Source organism: Salminus brasiliensis, chromosome 17, assembly GCF_030463535.1.
Source record: "Salminus brasiliensis chromosome 17, fSalBra1.hap2, whole genome shotgun sequence".
Classification (NCBI taxonomy): Eukaryota; Metazoa; Chordata; class Actinopteri; order Characiformes; family Bryconidae; genus Salminus; species Salminus brasiliensis.
Window position 1 is genome coordinate 4075881 of NC_132894.1, and position 21033 is coordinate 4096913.

General features: G+C 47.3%; 1 protein-coding gene across 1 annotated transcript in view; it reads right to left on the reverse strand.

Moving 5' to 3' along the window:
- Positions 1–270: 270 nt before the first annotated feature.
- kdm4b (lysine (K)-specific demethylase 4B) overlaps positions 271–21033 on the reverse strand; it is a 38662-nt gene continuing 17899 nt past the window's right edge. Inside the window, exons 6-9 of the mRNA XM_072659778.1 lie at positions 20634–20683; positions 16258–16361; positions 7156–7293; positions 271–471 (exon numbers count right to left, since the gene is read on the reverse strand). Of these exons, the coding sequence (XP_072515879.1) occupies positions 271–471; positions 7156–7293; positions 16258–16361; positions 20634–20683 (493 nt within the window). The remainder of the gene's footprint in view (positions 472–7155; positions 7294–16257; positions 16362–20633; positions 20684–21033) is intronic.

Sequence of the window (21033 nt, forward strand, 5' to 3'; positions counted from 1 at the left end):
GTATTCATTTGTAATTAATTTGTAATTAATTTTAATATAAAAAATTAATTAATTTCTTTCCATCATATTTTCCTATATAAAACGACATAAGCCAAAAAACAGCCAATCTTCAAATCAAGACTTTCCGGCTCCTGAAAATGGGTACTGGTGAAGTTTCTGCCTCCCTGTGCCTATAACCATGGCAGATTTCTCCAGGGGGCGTCTGTCCAAGAGCGTGTTCTCAAAACGCTGCCTTGTCGTAAAACAACAGAAATCAATGCTGTCGGTTCCTCACCTGCGGAGCATCTTTTCTCTGAAGGTGACCCGGTTCTTCCTCCAGTGCTCCAGCTCGGGGCTGGTGAGTACGGTGGGCTTCTGGTGGTCCAGCGGTGCGGTGTCCTTGCCCTGCTTCCACAGTTCATAGCGCTCCGGCTGCAGACAACGGACAAAAACGTCCATGGAGATCTTCACCATGTCCTTGCGACACGTGCACTGAGGAGACAGAAGACAGAAAGACATCCTTTAGTATGTTTCACGTATTGCATTACACAGAGAGCCTCGTTAGTCCTGGTTAACTGAACACATACTAAGATATAGCTGCAAGTGGCGATTCCCAGGGGTCCAAGCACCAATTGGCAAAGTGAGGCCTGAAGGAAGAACCACGTTAAGTGCAGCATTTAAAAAAACTGAAGAAACCACAAATGAGCAGGTGTCCAAATACTTTTGTCCATATAGTGTACTTCCATGCATCTAAAGGTTTATATTTGCACTGCATCCAAGCTACAAGGGCCTGTTTAGACAGAAACACACACACACCCACACACAAATGTCCAAAAGCAATATGAATCAGAGCTACCTCATTTTGACAAAAGTATTGGGACACCTGCACATTCATTGTTTCTGACTGAATCAACTTGGTTTTGTTGGAGTATCTCTCTCTACTGTCCAGGGAAGAAGGCTTTCTACTAGATTTTGGAAGAGCATTGCTGTGAGGATTTGGTTGCATTCAGCAACCTTAGTGAGGTCAGGATGTTAGATGAACCCCACTCCATTGTATCCCTAACTCCCCAACTCATCTCAAAAGTACTGGATGGAGCTCCAGCCATCATTCCAGAGAACACAGTTCTTCCACTGCTCCACAGCTCAATGCTGGGGGGGGCTTTATATATACACATTTTGGAGGGGCATTGCTGTGAGGATTTGATTGCATTCAGCAACAAGAGGGCCTGTTTAGACAGAAAGTAGAAATATGGATAAAGTGAGGCTCTCCAGCCTAGCACTAATTGAACAAGCAGCCACTAGTGTTTATTTTTGGACTGCTGATGTAGGAGTTGCCTCAGAGTGCACAGCTACACACTTTCCTGGACTGAAGCTGGTTGATGATCCGAACTTCACAACAATATAAAATTAGGCGCTTCTCACAGGCTTCTTAAATAAGTCGGGGGGAATTAAAGCGTTCGTCTGGAAACAACCATCTTTGAAGACCCCACACTCTAGTCAAGTTCTAGCAGACACAATGGCCTGTGATTTATTGGAAATTAGCTTCATACAATCAACAAAAGGAGCGCTGTTGAAGGTCTATGGACTGGAACAATCCTGCCACTCTCAGCTCCTTCTGTTTGGACCCGGCGAGCTTTCTATTCCGCATCATCGTCATCATCATAATCAGAAGCTTCTCTCAGAGCCACTGAGCTGAAAGGATTCCACGTCACTGCAGAGGAAACATGCCATCGCCTCCACAAACAAACCCTTATTAGATCAGACAGAGAGCCAGCTATTAGAAACGTTCTCAGAAGCCCAGGATCTCTGGAGCTTTCGGAGAGAAGCCCCACATGGCGAGAGCAAGCCAGTCTGAAATCACGACTGGTGCGAAATAACCTTAACATCGACCTCACAATCCCACAGTGTGTGTTATTGTTGGTGAGGATGCATGGAGGTATAATGAACAGGCACTGCTGCACAGCAGAACATAGGGGTGCTGTAATGCGCCCTTTTCTTTTGGTCCCGGTCAGCACCCGAGCCGCCGCATTCAGGATCAACTGTAACCAGGTCATACCTCCATGACTAAGACATGCAAATAAGGTGTTCCAATCAATCAATGGAACCATGCCTAAGAGCAGGTGTGGGCTAAAGGGGTATATAAAGCCGCCCAGCAATGAGCTTCTACAGACTGCTGAAAGCTAAAGGGAAGAGATGCTACGCCAACGCCACTCAACTCATCCTTTCTTTCCCACCTTCTGACACACTCATCTCAGGACGTCTCTCTTCTTGGATGGCGGCTCACCACCTCAAACTCAACCCCAGCCAGACAGAGCTGCTGGACTGTTCACTGGCTTCCTGTAGCTGCTGCCCTCATCAGATTCAACCCCCTGACTCTGGCCTACAAAGCCAAGACTGGACCAGCCAGCCCCGCCGTACTTGATGGCGATGGTCAAAAGCTGATCTTCACCAAGAGCCCTTCCAGCTTCAAGTACGGCTTGGCTCGGCTCGGCTCGACCCGCCATCCTTTAAGATCCACGGAAGCGAGAGTCCCAACTTTGCTCTGTCCTGCCCCGAAGTGGTGGAACAAACTTCACCTGAGTGTCCGAACAGCACCCGAGAGTCCAACACTCGCTGTCTTCAAACCCAGACTGAAGACCCTCCTCCTCTTCTGAGAGGACTTGGGTGAAGAGTAGAGTGTTATGGTCTCCATACTGACTTGGTTTTAGTAAGAAGTCCGAGTCTAAGTCTAAGATTAGAGGTATATGAATTCTAATCTATTCAAACTAGAGCAACGAAACATGCGGGAGTTCACAGAGTGGTGAGACAACACCGAGCCCACTGTAGTTGTGAATTTAGCTGCATTCAAGTTCGAGTAAGGAGGGGGGGTGTGGGGGGGGGGGGGGGGGGGGGTCTAGCAACCCTGGATGAGCCAGTCTGCTAAATGAGCCTGAAAACAGTGGAAAACACCCCCAAGACCGTTCACTCGACCCTGTGCTCTCAGACATGAGGCTTTATCCCCTAAACAGATGTGATCTGAGCCTCAGTTAGCAGTTGGACGTTCTTGGCTACACATCGTTGTCCATGGATCATTAATTCCTTGGTAATTTGGACGGATCGCTGTCGAGCCCAACTTCCTTGTCTGCTCAAGTTAAGACGTTTGGTTCATTCCCGGTTTGGCCGTTTTCCCTTAATGAACGCCACTCGGTCCGACTATAGGGGACGCGTTGCAGCGGGATCGCCACGTCACTGCATCCCCTCTATTGGCAAGCTTAATATAACAAAACAACACATTCACAAGACAGAGAAGATAAGCAGGAGATCCAGGTTAATCTACTTTTTTTTTTTTAGAACTCCTTCAGAAAACAGCACAGCACAGCGAAAGCAGCTCACGGTTTCTCCCACTAAGTGCCTTGGCTAAATTAAAAGGTGTCAAAAACAAAGAAAAAGAAGAGGAGGAGGTGCCAACTTCAACTATCAAGTGTGATCATCATTAAATGCTACATATCGTGACTCCCTCTCCTTTCTCCTTGAACCAGCCTCCAGGTTAGTCCTGAACAGGTGCGGCGAAAACACCAATAGAATAGCAGCCTCCGTGTGCAGGTGACGTGTCCTGCCACAGAGCTGGCGTCAGTCTGAGGTTCAGGCCTGGCAGGTGCTCTCTCCCCCTCTCTCTCTGCGCTAACGGCGGGCAATCACGACACACTGAGGGAGCACTTATCAGCAGCAGAGTGGAAAAGGAGAGGGAAAGAGGAGAGAGATGGAACTACAGCTCGTTTCCTCCAGAGGGTCGGCCCACTGTGTTGCGCCCGGCCCCTTTTTTTTCGCCGCCGCCACACCGAGGAGCTTGTGTTCAATTACGGAAAACATTCCACTGCGAAGACAGGCGAGAGTGAACAGCTCCATATAGGTGTGTGAGAGAGGGTTGTGTTAATAACCCCAACAGCAAGCGCTAGCCACAAAGCAATATCCGCACTACATCTCCAGAGCAGCGCTGATTGGAGTTACTGTACTTTCGGAGCTGAACTGCAGACTGGGAGGAAACAAGAAGTGTGGGGGACATTCCTCAGAGGATCTGGCAACACTGTGACAAAACTGACACACACTGGTCAACCTTTGTGTGTTGGTGCATTTAATATTCCAGACTGCATCAAACTCCGTTACCAGCCTCCTCCTCTCACCCTGTTGGTTCTTCATTGCTCAGGACCCCACAGGACTGACCACCACAGAGCAGACTGCAGTGTTTTTTGGCTGGTGGGTCAGCATTCTCAGCACTGCAGTGACCCTGACTGACCACCATGGTGGTGGAGAGTGTGTTAGTAGTGCCTGTTGGTGGTAGATCAGACATGGCAGATCTGTCCACTCACTGTCCGCTCTTTTAGACACTCCCACGCTGTTAAAAATAGAAGGTTCTTCAGTTTGAAACGGTGGATGAATCTCTTAAGGTGCTTAGAGGAACCTTCAAGGAACCCTTTACAGGTCAGGACACTGCCCAGAGGACGCCGCCCAGCAGGACGCTGTTGGCTGGATGTCTCTGGTTGGTGGACTATTCTCAGTCCAGCAGTGATGCTGCGGTGTTTAAGCACTCCAGCAGCACTGCTGTGTCTGATCTACCAGATATACCAGCAGCGCAACACACACAACTAACACACACCACCACCATGGTGGATAAAGGATAAAGGATAAAGGTGCACGTATTCGTCACTGTACAGTGTGGACTGTACAGCGAAATGTGTCCTCCGCATTTAACCCATCTGGTAGTGAACACACACTCAAACACACACGTGTTAGGGGCAGTGAGTACACACACACACCCAGAGCGGTGGGCAGCCAACTCCAGCGCCCGGGGAGCAGAGAGGGTAAAGGGCCTTGCTCAAGGGCCCAACAGTGACAGCTTGCCGAGCCCGGGAATCGAACCCACAACCCTGTTATCGATATCCCAGCGCTCTAACCGCTGAGCCACCACTGCCCCTGTGGTCAGTCCGTGTCACTACAGTGCTGAGACTGCTGACCCACCAGCCAAAAAATACTACAGGCTGCTCTGTGGTGGTCAGTGCTGTGGTGGCCTGAGCAATGACGAACATATAGGGTGAGAGGAGGAGGCTGGTAACAGAGTCTACAGAGAAACAGATGGATGTAGTCCGGAATTATAGAGCTACACAATGCTCCTATATGGGAAGTGGAATGGAGTAGTGGTGTTAAGAAAGTGGCCGGTCAGTGTAATAAACTACATTTCTTTAATTTCCAATATTCCATATATAATGTATTTTATTACATAGTAAAAATTATTAAACTGTAATTTACAAATACACAAAATCCACCTTTAGATCAATATGTCATGAAGCCTCTATGCAGTTCTACACCGAGATAGTGAGTATGTAAACATGGAGAACGCTCCTGAAAGCAAGGTTCTGCCCTTCAGGCCTCAGAACGTAACGAGGCCGGAGCATCACTCATACAGGCTGATTAGGGAATGCCCATAACAGGCATCAACAGCGTTTAGGTTCTGCCTACCGCCATGACAACCGGACACATGAGAATGGCCACTTTACAGGAAACGGTGCGTATCCTGCATCGCCATGGCAACCGGTAACCCTATAGGACGATCTACATCAGCCCGAGATAGGAATCTGAATATACTGAACGCATGAGGTCGTCCGAATCCGAGGCAAGGCCAGAACGAATTAGTCGCTAATTAGCCTTAAACACAAGCGTCGTCGTCCAGGCTCGTCTGTTCCCGCGCTGGACGGCAGTCATGTGCGCCGAGCGGAGATCATTTATCTGCCCGTTTGAAACATCTCCTTCAGGAGCCCTGCAGCCCGTCTCTACAAAGAGTCCACTAATGAGCTCCTCCATTAGGAGGCGCAGCGGCAAAACTGAAATAATGACTCGCTGTACTGTTCTCCCATTTCACCCACTTTACTGACAACAGCTGTGGAGAGCTGGACACGGAGAGAGAGAGAGAGAGAGAGAGAGAGACACACACACAAACAATATGGACAAAAGTATTGGGACACCAGCTCATTCACTGTTTCTTCTGAAATCAAGGGTTTTTATCCTGCTTTTGTTGGAGTGACCATCTCTACTGTCCAGGGAAAAAGGTTTTCTACTACATTTTGGAGCAGCATTGCTGTGAGGATTTGATTGAAGTCAGGATGACTGGATGATCACCACCAAACCATCTTAAAAGTACTGGATGGAGCACCACCACCACCACCATCATTCCAGAGAACACAGTTCTTCCACTGCTCCACAGCTCAATGCTACTGAATTAGGCATGGTGTCAATAGGTTCATGTTTATCTGTCCTACTGCATCAACAATACTCCTGTACAGGATCTAGACTGTAGCTGCATGTGAGCATTTGCAATGGATGTTGATCCAGGTGTCCATAAGTCTATTTATTTCCTTCCATTTATCCTTTAATCTATCCGTAAATCAATCTATTAAGTATTTTCACAATCCATCCATCAAACCTTCCCTCCTTTTCATGCTTACATTTTCATTGGCTATTGACGGAACCCTTTCAGATTGAGTCGCTGATGAGTATATGGTACTAGATTGCGCATGGAGTCGGATTAACAGATAAATAAATATATGTTTAATATACTCCGATTGATCTGAAAAACGATCAGAAGGGTGAAAATCTCCAGATTCTGACAGATGAGAAAGAGCAAGAAGAAAAACAGAAACCTAGAAATGAAGACAAAGTGAGAAACAGCAGAGAAAGAGAGAGCGAGGGCGAGTGAGAAGGACAGAGGATTAAGCTGTTCCCTTGCACTCTGTCCCCAGCACTGTAGCACCACCTGCTGGTGCCGACGAGGGGTGAAGTCAACGCTGTTTGCAGGGAAGCACTGCCACAAACCGGCCCCTGCTGTGCTCTGCATCATGTACTAATCAACCACCTGCACACACAACTGAGCAAAACACCCAGGAGCTAGAACCAGTTCGGAGTTCGTGGTTCCACTCCCTTCTGTTCTACAGAAACGAAGAAGAGCTGTCCGCCTTGTTGTTAAACTTGCAATCAAAGTCAAAAATGGAGCCAGACTCGCTACTCATTGGCTAGAACCCCCCCCCCCCAGCTTGCATGTTAGCATGTGTGAAATCCAGCACCAACATGTGTTGCAATCTGTTGGTTCTACTCAAGTAAACGAGGAGAATGAAAAGTGTGAACCCCTGGTTTGAGTTGTTTACCCACCTGTGTCGCCATCTTGCCGTAGTCGACCCAGCGCAGCGTGGCGAAGTTCGTGGACTCTGCGCAGTTGAAGCCGTGGTTGAAGCCAGCGTGGTAGCCGTACGGGAACGTGATCATGAACTCGCCTGCTTCCTGAGTGATCTGAACAAGAGACAGCAGAACAAAGAACGTCAACACACACACCTTTACAAAAAACCTCTTTAACCATCCATTCATTCATCCACCTGTCCCTCCATCTACCCATCCTTCCACCCTTCCTTTTACCATTCTGTCCCCACCACCCTTTCTTTCTTTTCACTGTATGTCCATTCACCCATCTGGTAATCCTTCCTTCTCTTCCACCACCCTTTCTACCGTCCCTCCATCTCATTTATCTATCAAACCTTCCATCCATCCATCCATCCATCAATCAAAGCCTTCTTCCCCCCAACTCTCAGTCCATTAATCCATCCATCCTTCTATCTATGTTCTGTCCCACCACCCTTTCTTCCATTTTACCATTCATCCACCTATTAGTCCTTCCTTCTCCTCCACCTCCCTTTCTACTATTACTCCAACTCATTTATCTATCAAATCTTCCTTCCATCCATCCAACCTTCCTTCCACACTTTCTTCCATCCATCTATCCAATCATCCAACTTTCCATCCATCCATCCAACCTTCCTTCCATCCATCCATCCATCAATCAATCGGACCTTCCTTCCACACCTCCTTCCTTCCTTCCTTCCATCCATCCATCCAACCTTCCTTCCATCCATCCATCCATCCATCCGACCTTCCTTCCACACCTCCTTCCTTCCTTCCATCCATCCATCCATCCATCCATCGGACCTTCCCTCCACACCTCCTTCCTTCCTTCCTTCCATCCATCCAACCTTCCTTCCATCCATCCATCCATCCATCCATCGGACCTTCCCTCCACACCTCCTTCCTTCCTTCCTTCCTTCCATCCATCCAACCTTCCTTCCATCCATCCATCCATCCATCCATCCATCCATCCATCCATCGGACCTTCCCTCCACACCTCCTTTCTTCCTTCCATCCATCCATCCATCCTTTCTACCATTCTTCCATTTATTCATTTTTCCACCCTTTTTTGATTTGATGCTCCACCATCAGACAGATCAGCAACTCCTCCCTCCAGCTTTCTCCACCACTTCTTCTCACTACTTATCACCCTCAGTCCTCAGCTCAGCTTTCTCTAATGTTCCTCTGACTCCACCCTATTTATCCAGCTCCACATTTCTCCATCTACTTTTACACTCTCCTTAACCATCTCTCGCACCATCCTCATCTCTAGTCATATTATCCTCCTCCTCCTCTTCATCCCTCTCCTTTAACTTTATCTTATACTCTCTCCATTGACCTCAACTTTCTCCCACTGCCCCTCTATCCATCTCCTGCTCACTCGTCCCCCATCTTTCCCTTTTCTCCCTCCATCTCTCTCTCTCGCAGTCTCCAAGCTGCCTCGGAGCTCCACTCCTAGAACGCTATTTGAGGCAATACAAGTGCAATTAAGTGTAGACTCAGAGAGCGTGGCGTTTAGGGTTAGCCAGCCTTGGCAAATGAATATTTTCATTTCGCTCGTGGTCCCCCTCCCCCCTCATTCAGCTCTGCCGTCGCTTCCGGAGATGTGAGGGTCCCCAGAAACGGCTCGGCTCAGCGGCTGCGTGGCATCCATTAGAAACTAAGTTAGATGAATTAGGGCTGAATGTAAGCTGTACTTCTGTTCCGCATGCCTCTGTGCCCGCTCGCTCACTCACTCACTCGGTCGCCCGGCTCAGTTTACCATCAATAAAATCAAAAGGCGCCTGATTATGATTTACTCGCTGAATTAGCTGCGCTTGGCTGGAGAGCATTATTGTAGGTCACCGAAGGTCAATGGCTGCCATGACATTAACAAAGTTCTTACACTGCACTGATCAATCGGTTATTCTGGCTTAGGAGTGTGTGTGTGTGTGTGTGTGTGTGTGTGTGTGTCTGCTAGACACCAAGACCCTTGGATTGTGTCCAGGTCAATCAAATAATTCAGAGGACGGCAGGAAATCTCGAAAAACACGTCCAGCGCAGATGTCCAGCCTTCAGGATGTAGCTTCTCATCAGAAAAAAGCCCAGAAGCTCCACCTTCACCACATGTACACTATCTAACCTGTTAAACATGGTGGTGGGAGTGCTTGTTCCACACCTACAACGTTTAGTCTAGAAGTGCAAGCGTCTTCTGCTTCTTGTCATCCAAGTCTTACCAAACACATTCAATGATATTGAGGTCTGGACTGGGTCCGAGGTTGGTCAGCCCATTGTTCTGAGATCAGCAGAGCAGCTTCAGCAGTTGTCGGTTTGCTTTTCTCGATTAGGCTAAAGGTATACTTGCTGTTAACTATGCTTTCATCATCAGAATTATTGCTTTTTCAGCTCAAGAATGCTTAGTGTGAATTATTTTTATATTATTAAAAAATAATAATAATAATTGGGTTCTGCAATTGGCCCAATTAAATAACAGTAGATGCCACATACTGGCCTTTTTACTGATCCTTTTCCCTCTTCTTACTCTCGATGGATCAGAGGTTATGCAATGTCTTAAACTAGAGATGATGGGATACCCCATTCAAGGGTCTGTTTACAGATTCAAAGACATTCCTGGTGGAGGGATACATGTAGGGTGTCACAAGGGCGAAATAGTCCCTAAAAGAAATGTAGCCGATACATTACATTACATGTATACCTCGGAAAACAAGCGTTTAGAGATTTTACATAATCTGGCAACCCTTTTTGACACCAGTGGAAAATATGGAAGCTGAGAGTGTAACCCTGGTGTATTTATTCATTTGAAATGATTGTAGTAATAAGTAAGTGTGTGAATTGGGGGGGGTGGGTCAAAGGGAGTGGGTCTGTTTGTACTGATGGTATTTTATGAGGTTCTTTAATAAAAGAAAAAGAAAAAAGGCCTTAACAGAAATTGTTAAATTACATTTCTGACCAAAACAAGGTCAAATTCATACAAATATCTAAAATCTGTTCATGTTCACATATTAGATTAGCCAAGAGTCTTCTGAAAATAACATCTGACATGTGTGACTGTCTCCCATGAGTACTTAGTAATTTGTAGGTGAATTAAGGTGCGAAAACATCAAGGCCTCTAAAGGTTAAAAAGCCAGTGTGCTGCTCGTTTAGGGAACCTTCAGTACTTAACATGCATTTCTTCTTAGACAGGCCTTCCTCTAAAGGAGAATTCCACTGATTTAAAAAAGTATATAAAAAAAGAAAAATCTGCATAATTTTATTTATTTTTGATTTTTTTATAATTAAATTGTTTCACTTGTAAATAAATCATTCAGAGCATTTTGGCTCCAAATGGTCAATCATAGAGAAACCTTTCCCTAGAATGGAATAGTTCACAGTGGTCTAAAGCGAATTTAACACATTTAAAAGCTCCCAGAAAGTTATTACACAGAATGGTTATAAATACCCTGCCTGATGCCAGAGACACCGTTTCACCACAGTTTTATAAAGACTTTGTCTTTTACAAAAATACTTTATAAACCATTTATGGTGAAGGAATACGTGCAGAGTGTTGTAGGGTGAAATAGTCCCTAAAAGAAATGTAGCTGATAATATTACATTACATATAAACATCTGGAAACAAGCATATCTCCATTTAAATAAAATGGTGCTGTAGCCACTGTGACGCCCGGGTCCATTCACCACCACTGTAAAGATATCAGAGTGGGCAAGATTCTCGACAATGAACCATTTCGTACCAAACCCGACTCCGAATGACTGTTTACATCTCAACCGCTGAACTATCGAGAAATTCTGAAAAGATGGTGGATTACCCCTTTAACTGCTATTCTGTTTGCATGCGGAAAAACAGGAGAGGCTAATCAAGTCTGTAGAGGCACAGACGTACAAATAGAGGCAGCCTGCTGAGGAGAATCCTAGACACACACACACACACACACACACACACACACAACTCCGAATGGCTTTCGAGGACACACACACACCCAAACCAAAAGCTAGGTTTATTTTTAACACTCGGCAGACTGTCAGGTAACCTCACCTCCAACAATGAAGATAAACCAGAGGGAGAAGAAGCTGAAAACATGAACGGCTGATAAGAGAGAAACTTTCGATGGGAAACTCGGCGGCGAACTTCATTTGGCCCTATTAGACAGATTCTCTCCAGTTTAATCTCTGCTCCTCACCGAGAGCGGCCTTCACTCCAACAATACAGCGGGGTGGGAGAGTGAGAGAGTGAGAGAGTGAGCGAGTGCGAGAGAGAAATGAACGCAGTGATTAATTTGTGAAAAATGAAATGATGCAAACTGAAGTGTAATCTGCAGCCTTGCAGCGACGGGCTGACGGGGGTTCAGAGGAGTTCGCCGAACTTAATGAGACGCGGACATTAGTCAAAGAAATTAATACTGAGAGAGCGCGAGAGCAAGAGAGGGAGAGCGCGAGAGGGAACAGTAGAAAGTAAAAGTTTAACAGAGTGACTGAGTACAGGTATTGATTAGTATAGACTGATACTGATATGGATGTGCACTCTGACTGGTACAGAGTATGAATGGGTACTGGTGTGGATATTGAGTATGGACGGGTATACATATTGACCATGGATGGGTATGGATCGGTATTGCTAATGGATAAGTATTGGTACGGTATTGAGTATAAATAAAACTGATGACCACTAGTATGGGTATTAAGCATCACTGATTATTAGTATGGGTATGGTATTGGGTATGGATGAGCATTCAGTATGGATGGGTAGGGGTATGGTATTGGGTATGGATGAGTATTCAGTATGGACGGGTATGGGGTATGGTATTGGGTATGGAGGAGTATTCAGTATGGATGGGTAGGGGTATGGTATTGGGTATTGATGAGTATTCAGTATGGATGGGTAGAGGTATGGTATTGGGTATGTATGAGTATTCAATAGGGATGGGATAGGTATGATATTGGGTATGGAGGAGTATTCAGTATGGGTGGGTAGGGCTATGGTAATTGGTATGGAGGAGTATTTAGCATGGACGGGTATGGGGTATGGTCTTGGGTATGGAGGAGTAATTCGGTATGGATGTGTATGGTATTGGGTATGAATGAGTATTCAGTATGGATGGGTATGGGTATGGTATTTGGTTTAGATGAGTATTCAGTATGGATGGGTAGGGGTATGGTATTTGGTTTAGATGAGTATTCAGTATGGATGGGTATGGTCTTGGGTATGGAGGAGTAATTCGGTATGGATGTGTATGGTATTGGGTATGGATGAGTATTCAGTATGGATGGGTAGGGGTATGGTATTTGGTTTAGAAGAGTATTCAGTATGTATGGGTATGGGTATTGTATTGGTTACAGATGAGTATTCAGTATGGATGGGATGGGTAGGATATATAGTATGGATGGGTATTTGGTATGGATAGGTATGGATGGGTATTGCTATTGAGTACTCTTATGGAGAGCGAATTATGGGCACTAGGCACTTGTATGGGCATGCATAGGTATTGGTTTAGGTACTGAATATAGATGAGTATACACTGGTATTATGCATTAATGGTATTGGGGGATCTTGGTATGGTTTTGAGTACCGGTATGAGTATTGAGCACAGATGGTTATTGAATATGGGTACTGAATACGGATGAGTACTGATTATGAATGGGTTTAGAGAACAGATTCTGTTATTGGTTTAGATATTGGTGGGTATGGCTGGGGATTGGTGAGTACTGGTATGAGTTAAACATGGATGTTTATTGGCATGGGTACTGGGTATTGATAGGATTGGTATGAGTATTGAATATGGACTGAGTTACTCAAGGGCATCAAGTATAGACGAGTATTAGCATGGTATCGATATGGGTATCCAGTATAGAGACCAATATTAGTTTAGATATCGGTGGGTATGGACTGGGGACTGGTATGGGCGAGTACTGGTATTGATAATGTTGGATACTGGGCATCAAAAAAAAAAAAAAAAAAGACGACATGAAGTTTACACAAGAGTCCACACCAGCCACCCATGTAGCACTCGAGCTGTCCCCTCCGGGGCGTCGCTGGTGATTTGTGTATCTGCAGCTAAAGTGCCACCCTACAGACCACCAATGACATTCAGCACTGCTCACGCCAACATTAGCATGCAGGGTCTCCACTCTCTCGGTCTCGGTCTCTCCTCCCCTTTTCTCTCTCTCTCTCGCTCTCTCTTTCACACACACTTTGAAACGAGATGAATCGAGAGTGTAATGAGTGTGTGTGCTCATACATTTTGCAGTGTTGAAGCATAAGTAAGTGTCTCCATTTAATCAAAGCACCCACACGAGCATGGCCAGTGCTGCAGAACGTGTGTGTGTCTGGGTGCACGTTGGATTAGAAAGTGAGGTTCTCTCTCACACACACACACACCCTCTTCCATCACTGAGTCTTAAGTCATTTAGACAGTTTTACTCAGAGGGTGACTTGAGACGGCTTTGCTAACACACACACACACACACACACACACACACACACACACACACACACACACACACACACACACACACACACACCTCCCTCTCTAGCAGAGTGAGTAAAGGAAGGCCTCTCTCTGACTCCAGCTTTTGCGCAGAGTGGAATGCTAATGCTAACACAGAGTCAGACAGCGGGCGTAATGTGAAGGTAATGTTAATAGATGGAGAAGAATGGAGTTCAAAACGAGGCTGAAGATGAAGACCTGCAGCTCAGAGGTACACAACACCACCAAAGGCCTGTACACACCTGCTCACGCTCTCCTTCTAGAACATTTTTCCTTAAATTCACAATGTTCTAAAACCTTCTCACTCTATTCAAGTTCTAGATTCTCTCATACAGACAGTCCTAGAATGCTCAGCCTCCTCACACTGCTCTAGAACCTCGTCCATCACATTTACAATGTTCTAGATCACTCCATCACCCTCTATTCATGCGGTTCTAGCACATTTTGGCCCACACCCACACTGCTCTACAACGTTATTCTCCAATTCAAATGACGGTCCGTCACCTTGCACAAGGTCCAGTCCCTAGGTGTGTCTCACCGTTGGCTTTTTATACGCAGCTGCTGGCGGGGAGTACACCAGCGCTTCAGAAGCAGGGCGGCTAAAACGGGGCATTTTAGCTTAACAGTGAAACGTCTGATTCATGGCTTTATCAGGTCCATTAATAACAGCTTAATCTGAAGCAGAGATCAGGCAATTACTGATATCGTTTGTTGCAGCCCTCGTTTCATGTTCCATTAGCTGATAGTTAGCTAGGTTAGCATCTCTGCTAAACTCTCTACACAAGTAATTAAACCAGATTCAACGGCTGAATAGAAACATTTACCAAAGACAAAGGGTTGTTCATTAGCTATTCATACCAGCAGTGAAACCCGGAGTGTTCTGCAGAAGAAAGGGTTCTGTGGGTGAAGAGCTAGAAGCAAAAGGTTGGCCATTCTGTCCCAGAGACGGGTTTGGGGTGGAGGGGTTGATGAATTTGACCTGGGCTCCTGATTTCACTAAAAAATGACAGGGGTACCACTAACCCCCCCCCTATATGTCTATCCAATAAAACACAAACCAGCAGAATCATCCACACTGTTTATTTACAATGTTCTAGATCACTCTCCCTCTATTCATACAGTTCTCCACTCGCCCAGCTCCCCCCTTCACTCACCCAGCTCAGGAAAGCTTCCCCCTCCACTCGCCCAGCTCCCGCCTCCACCCGCCCAACTCCCCCCTCCACCCGCCCAGCTCCGGAAAGCTCCCCCCTCCACTCGCCCAGCTCCGGAAAGCTCCCCCCTCCACTCGCCCAGCTCAGGAAAGCTTCCCCCTCCACTCGCCCAGCTCCCGCCTCCACCCGCCCAACTCCCCCCTCCACTCACCCAGCTCAGGAAAGCTTCCCCCTCCACTCGCCCAGCTCCCGCCTCCACCCGCCCAACTCCCCCCTCCACCCGCCCAGCTCCGGAAAGCTCCCCCCCTCCACTCGCCCAGCTCCGGAAAGCTCCCCCCTCCACTCGCCCAGCTCCGGAAAGCTTCCCCCTCCACCCGCCCAACTCCCCCCTCCACTCGCCCAGCTCCGGAAAGCTCCCCCCTCCACTCGCCCAGCTCCGGAAAGCTCCCCCCCTCCACTCGCCCAGCTCCGGAAAGCTTCCCCCTCCACTCGCCCAGCTCCCCCCTCCACTCGCCCAGCTTCCCCCTCCACTCGCCCAGCTCTGGAAAGCTCCCCCCTCCACTCGCCCAGCTCTGGAAAACTCCCCCCTCCACTCGCCCAGCTCTGGAAAGCTCCCCCCTCCACTCGCCCAGCTCCGGAAAATTCGCCCAGCTCTCCCCTCCACCCGCCCAGCTCCGGAAAATTCGCCCAGCTCTCCCCTTCACCCGCCCAGCTCCGGAAAGCTCGCCCCTCCACCCGCCCAACTCCCCCCTCCACCCGCCCAGCTCCGGAAAGCTCCCCCCTCCACTCGCCCAGCTCCGGAAAGCTCCCCCCTCCACTCGCCCAGCTCCGGAAAGCTCCCCCCTCCACTCGCCCAGCTCCCCCCTCCACTCGCCCAGCTCTGGAAAGCTCCCCCCTCCACTCGCCCAGCTCTGGAAAGCTCCCCCCTCCACTCGCCCAGCTCCGGAAAATTCGCCCAGCTCTCCCCTCCACCCGCCCAGCTCCGGAAAATTCGCCCAGCTCTCCCCTCCACCCGCCCAGCTCCGGAAAGCTCGCCCCTCCACTCGCCCAGCTCTCCCCTCCACTCGCCCAGCTCCCCCCTCCACCCGCCCAGCTCCGGAAAGCTCGCCCCTCCACTCGCCCAGCTCCCCCCCTCCACTCGCCCAGCTTCGGAAAACTCTCCCTTTATACACACCATTCTAGAACAAACTGCCTCTGTTCCTTTTCATCTGCTCTAGAACATTCCCACTGTTCTAGACACCAATTCTCTCCTTCATTAGTTGTCAGTGGTTTGGACTGTGGTGGGGCTTTTAGCCTCAAGTCTCTGAATCATGGTGGAGGATGAAAACAGGGAGTAAATTATGTATTTTGCCTGATTTCACACTATTTAAGTATTCCATTAATTACTCCTAAATGCTGGATCAGTGGAACTGTCCTTCAGAACAGCAGGGAGAAACTCTACGTACCCTATCGAAGGGGATGCTGTACTTCTTCAGGATGGAGGGGGAGATGAGGGTCATCTTGTGACGAAGAAAAGCATCACAGCCCTGAGAGCTGCCCGGGAAAAACCCTACAGAACAGAGGAAACAGAAACACACACAGAACTGTAAGAAAAACACACACACACACACACACACCTAAATTAACATAGAAAATGAATTAAAGCAGCACTATGGAAAACAGGGATTCCTTACTCCTGGGCTCCCCCTACAGTCAGGAAGGTGTTACCCATGCTATAAGCCTCCACTAAATGATACATTTATTTTTTTTTTCTGGACAAGCTGAGAGATTCAGAACCGCCACTGAAAGTGAAAGAAGCACGTGGACTGAGGCGGCAGAGTAATTGTACAGGATTTTACACGAATACGCCTCGGGTTACGCAGCGTTATGTAGTTCTCGAGGGTGTTATCCGGTCCGCTTCTCTAAAGTCATATAGAATAGCAGCAGTGTACCGAGCCTAAAGCAGCAGCGCTATTCTCCCAGTTACAGTCAGAGGAGCATCATGATGACCGTGAAGCCACTATTTCAGAGGAAAATCGCTGCATAGAGATGCTTTAAAGAAATAAATAATGTAAAAGAAAGAAGAGACCGTGAAAAGAAAACAAGACCGAACGAATGAATCTCTGAATCATCTGCGCTTTCAGTTTAAAATCCTCTGAAGCAGAAAAAGAAGAAAAGGGCAAAAGATCCACAATTATCATAAAAAATAAGAAAAATTTAAAGAATAGGGGAAAAAAAAATGCATAAATGAAATATAAAAATGAAAAATTAGAAGAACTGGTGTGTGAGCTCTGTGTGTGTGAGCTGTTGGGGAGGTTGGGGAGGTGCTGTTTCCGTGTCTAGCGGAGTGTGTGCAGGTCAGTCGGTTTGCTAAATCGGTCAAAAAGCTTTCAGTCATCAACCATCATCATTTCCTGCTATTCTGCGCACACAAAGACACACGATTCACAGGGAGTCTAGCTGCACTCAGTGTTCGTCCACCAAGTGTGTTGTGAAGTTCGGAAAGATGTGCCAGGATTTCATGAGGGGAAGATTACTGGAAACTAAAGCAGATGAAGAAGGGCAAATGGGAAAGAGAGGCTTTGGGGTAAATTTAAGATTGTGTGTGTGTGTGTGTGTGTGTGTGTGTGTGTGTGTGTCTCAAACAAACAATATATATGTACAGTACAATACAATACAAACACATGTATGTACGCACACATACATACACACTATATATTATACATATACACACACAAACAATATATATATAACGTATGTGTACGTATGTACACACACACACACACACACACACACATATATATATATGCAATATACACACTATATATATATATATATATATATATATATATATATATATATATATATATATATATATACACACACACACACACATACACACACACACACACACACTATTATATATATTTCAGAGAAAGCTTACGTATATATGTAAGCCATTCAGAGAAAGTGGGGCGTTACGGGGCAAATAATCTCCAAAGAACTCATATTTCCATATCCAGCTTATTTTTTTGGTAAACAGTAAACAATGCTCATGGCCATCACTGACTATTTTCTGTAGAATTTAGGTGCAACAGTGGATTCACCCATGCAGATTACAACCTCAGAGATCAGTAACATACAGTGAGGAGTATATTGCACCCTAAGGCCGACGCATCCGCTTCACTGGAGCTTCATGGCCGAGGCATTTCCCTGGGTAAGGAAGGTTCTGCTGTTGGTTTTCCCACCACAAAACGGTAAGAGCAGATGATTCAACCACAGTTTCCTGTCCTCTTCTTTGGATATGGATATGGTGCCCTGTTTGAAATCTAGTCAGCTCTGCTCTAACCAGTTCTGAACAGCGTTAAGAAGCCTGTTGGTACGAAACGATACGACCACAAACCATCGGTCAGGAAATGACTAGAAACTAACTAACTCTTAAGCAGAGGAAACAACCTCTTGAAAGTGGGTGTGGCAGAATAAGGTGGAGAAAAGGATCACTGGTGGGTTTGCATAATAAATAAGATGATAAGATCTGGCGTCATGGCGACCGACTCCTGCTTCCATTCAGCACCACAGGAGGGGAGCTTCTCTAAAAAGAACCACAAGTTCACTTCAAACCCTCAGTCTGAAAGATGATCCTGGATGAGTGAAGGAGATGCAGTGACCTCTGGGCTGAACTGTGGTGTTTAAGAGATATTTAGATGAAGCTCTTTTTTATCCGCGGAGATGCTGAGAGAAGATAGAGCAGGTGAGGAAAGAGCCAGACTGAGGCGGATATTAATCCGCATTAGGATGCGGCCGGCGTTCCGGGACTTTCCCTTGAGGGATATTAACCTGAAGCTTCGTTTTGTCTTTTAAGTGGGATATTAAGCTAAGTAAAAAGGGGTGTGGAGACGGAGCGAAGCAGACGGGAGCGTGGCCCTGACTGGATAATGTGGGAGAGGTGAGGGATGTGGATACAACTGATCTATCGGGGGCTGAAGACATTAGTGGAAGCAATGCGAGTGATCATGTAAGAGAGAACGGAAAAGAAAGAAGAGAGCGTGGATGGGGAGGGGGGGGGGGAGGGGGGCAGGAGAGATCAATTAATAGAAGGAGCACGAAAGCAAGAGAAAGAGACCGAGACAGAGGAGAAAGCGAGAGTGAATGAGAGAGGAGAAAGCGAGAGAGCGCGAGCGAGAAAGAGCATGAGGAGAAAGTGAGAGAGAGGAGAAAGCAAGAGAGGGAGAGAGCGCGAGAAAGAGCATGAGGAGAAAGCGAGAGAGCATGAGCGAGAAAATGAGAGAGAGGGAGAGAGCGCGAGAAAGAGCATGAGGAGAAAGCGAGAGAGCATGAGCGAGAAAATGAGAGAGAAGGAGAGAGCACGAGACAGAGCATGAGGAGAAAGCGAGAGAGCACGAGCGAGAAAATGAGAGAGCGGGAGAGAGCGAGAGAGCATGAGGAGAAAGCAAGAGAGGGAGAGAGCACGAGACAGAGCATGAGGAGAAAGCGAGAGAGAGCACGAGACAGAGCATGAGGAGAAAGCGAGAGAGCACGAGCGAGAAAATGAGAGAGGGAGAGAGCGAGAGAGCATGAGGAGAAAATGAGAGAGAGGAGAAAGCGAGAGAGCGCGAGCGAGAAAGAGCATGAGGAGAAAGCGAGAGAGCATGAGGAGAAAATGAGAGAGAGGGAGAGAGCGAGAGAGCATGAGGAGAAAATGAGAGAGAGAGGAGAAAGCGAGAGAGAGCGCGAGACAGAGCATGAGGAGAAAGCGAGAGAGCGCGAGCGAGAAAGAGCATGAGGAGAAAGCGAGAGAGCATGAGGAGAAAATGAGAGAGAGGGAGAGAGCGAGAGAGCATGAGGAGAAAATGAGAGAGAGAGGAGAAAGCGAGAGAGAGCGCGAGACAGAGCATGAGGAGAAAGCGAGAGAGCGCGAGCGAGAAAGAGCATGAGGAGAAAGCGAGAGAGCACGAGCGAGACAGAGCATGACGAGAAAGTGAGAGCATGAGGAGAAAGCGAGAGAGCACGAGCGAGACAGAGCATGACGAGAAAGTGAGAGCATGAGGAGAAAGCGAGGCATAGCAAAAAAAAGCGTAAAAGCAAGAAAGTGAATGAAAAAAAAGTGAAAAAAGTGAGAGAACAGAGAGCAAGAGGAAACAAGATAGCGTGCGGGAGGGTAAGAGAAAGAGCAAGAGAGGGAGCAAACAAGTGAAAGAGGATGTGAGAGAGAGAGAGCAAGAAACGAGAAGCATAGAGATAAGTTTTCTTTGTTAACCACTGTTTTATAGCAACACGCACACACACGCACACACACACACACACACACACACACACACACACACACACACACACACACACACCCCATTTGTTTAGTCTACAGTTTTCTCAGAGTTCTGCTGCTCATTCTTTCTCTCTCCTAGTCATCTTCACTCTCCCTCCCTCTCTTCCGGCCTATTACTTTCTTCCATCCACACCCCGGAAGCTCGCTGCCAGAGGGAACGTGCGGAGCATCTGCCGTCTCCGTGGTTCTTGTCGTGGCGCGGGCGTAAGAAAAGGTTCTGTGCTGAGAAAGTGTGACATCTGTTCGTGCAATTCTCAGGGAAATGCGAGCTCTTTTTACACCCCCTCCCCACTCCACACACTTTTACGGTCCACTTGCCGCTCCCGCTGCGCTCCACCCCCTCACCCCATCGCTGAGACGTGAGAGCAGAGGCAGGAGCGAAGTTACGGGGCCAGAATGGAGCGGTAATTACAGGCTTTCTGAGAGGAGTGCTACTTTCTTCCTGAAAAAGAGACGCTGGACGCAACGGCAACAGCGTCACTCTCTCAACCTCAGAGAGTAAAAGGAGTGAGACGGTACCTTGCGCGAGCCTCTCCAGCCTCTTTCCGTGTTCGGGAGGAATGGCATACCTGGAGGAGAAGAAGAAAAGAGATGCATCAGTTACTGAGATGAGCAGAGGAAAGGGTGCAGAAAGTGCAGGAGTGGCCGATCTCTTCCACAGGTCACCTGATCCTATTCTACAATAAGGGAGAGGACAGAAAAGGGAAGGAGGGGCAATCCTGATTCTAGGGCAGATCATCTTCAGAGCAGAGGTTTTCCTATGAAAGCATAAGAAAGCTTCATCTGCAACCCATTGAGTGGCCTGAGGGGCACATGTACACAGTTCATGCATGCATTAAGTGGACCAGATGAAGCATTTTTATGCAAAAACTGGTATTTTTGGCTCCTGGGCTCCCCCTACAGGCAGGAAGTGCAATTC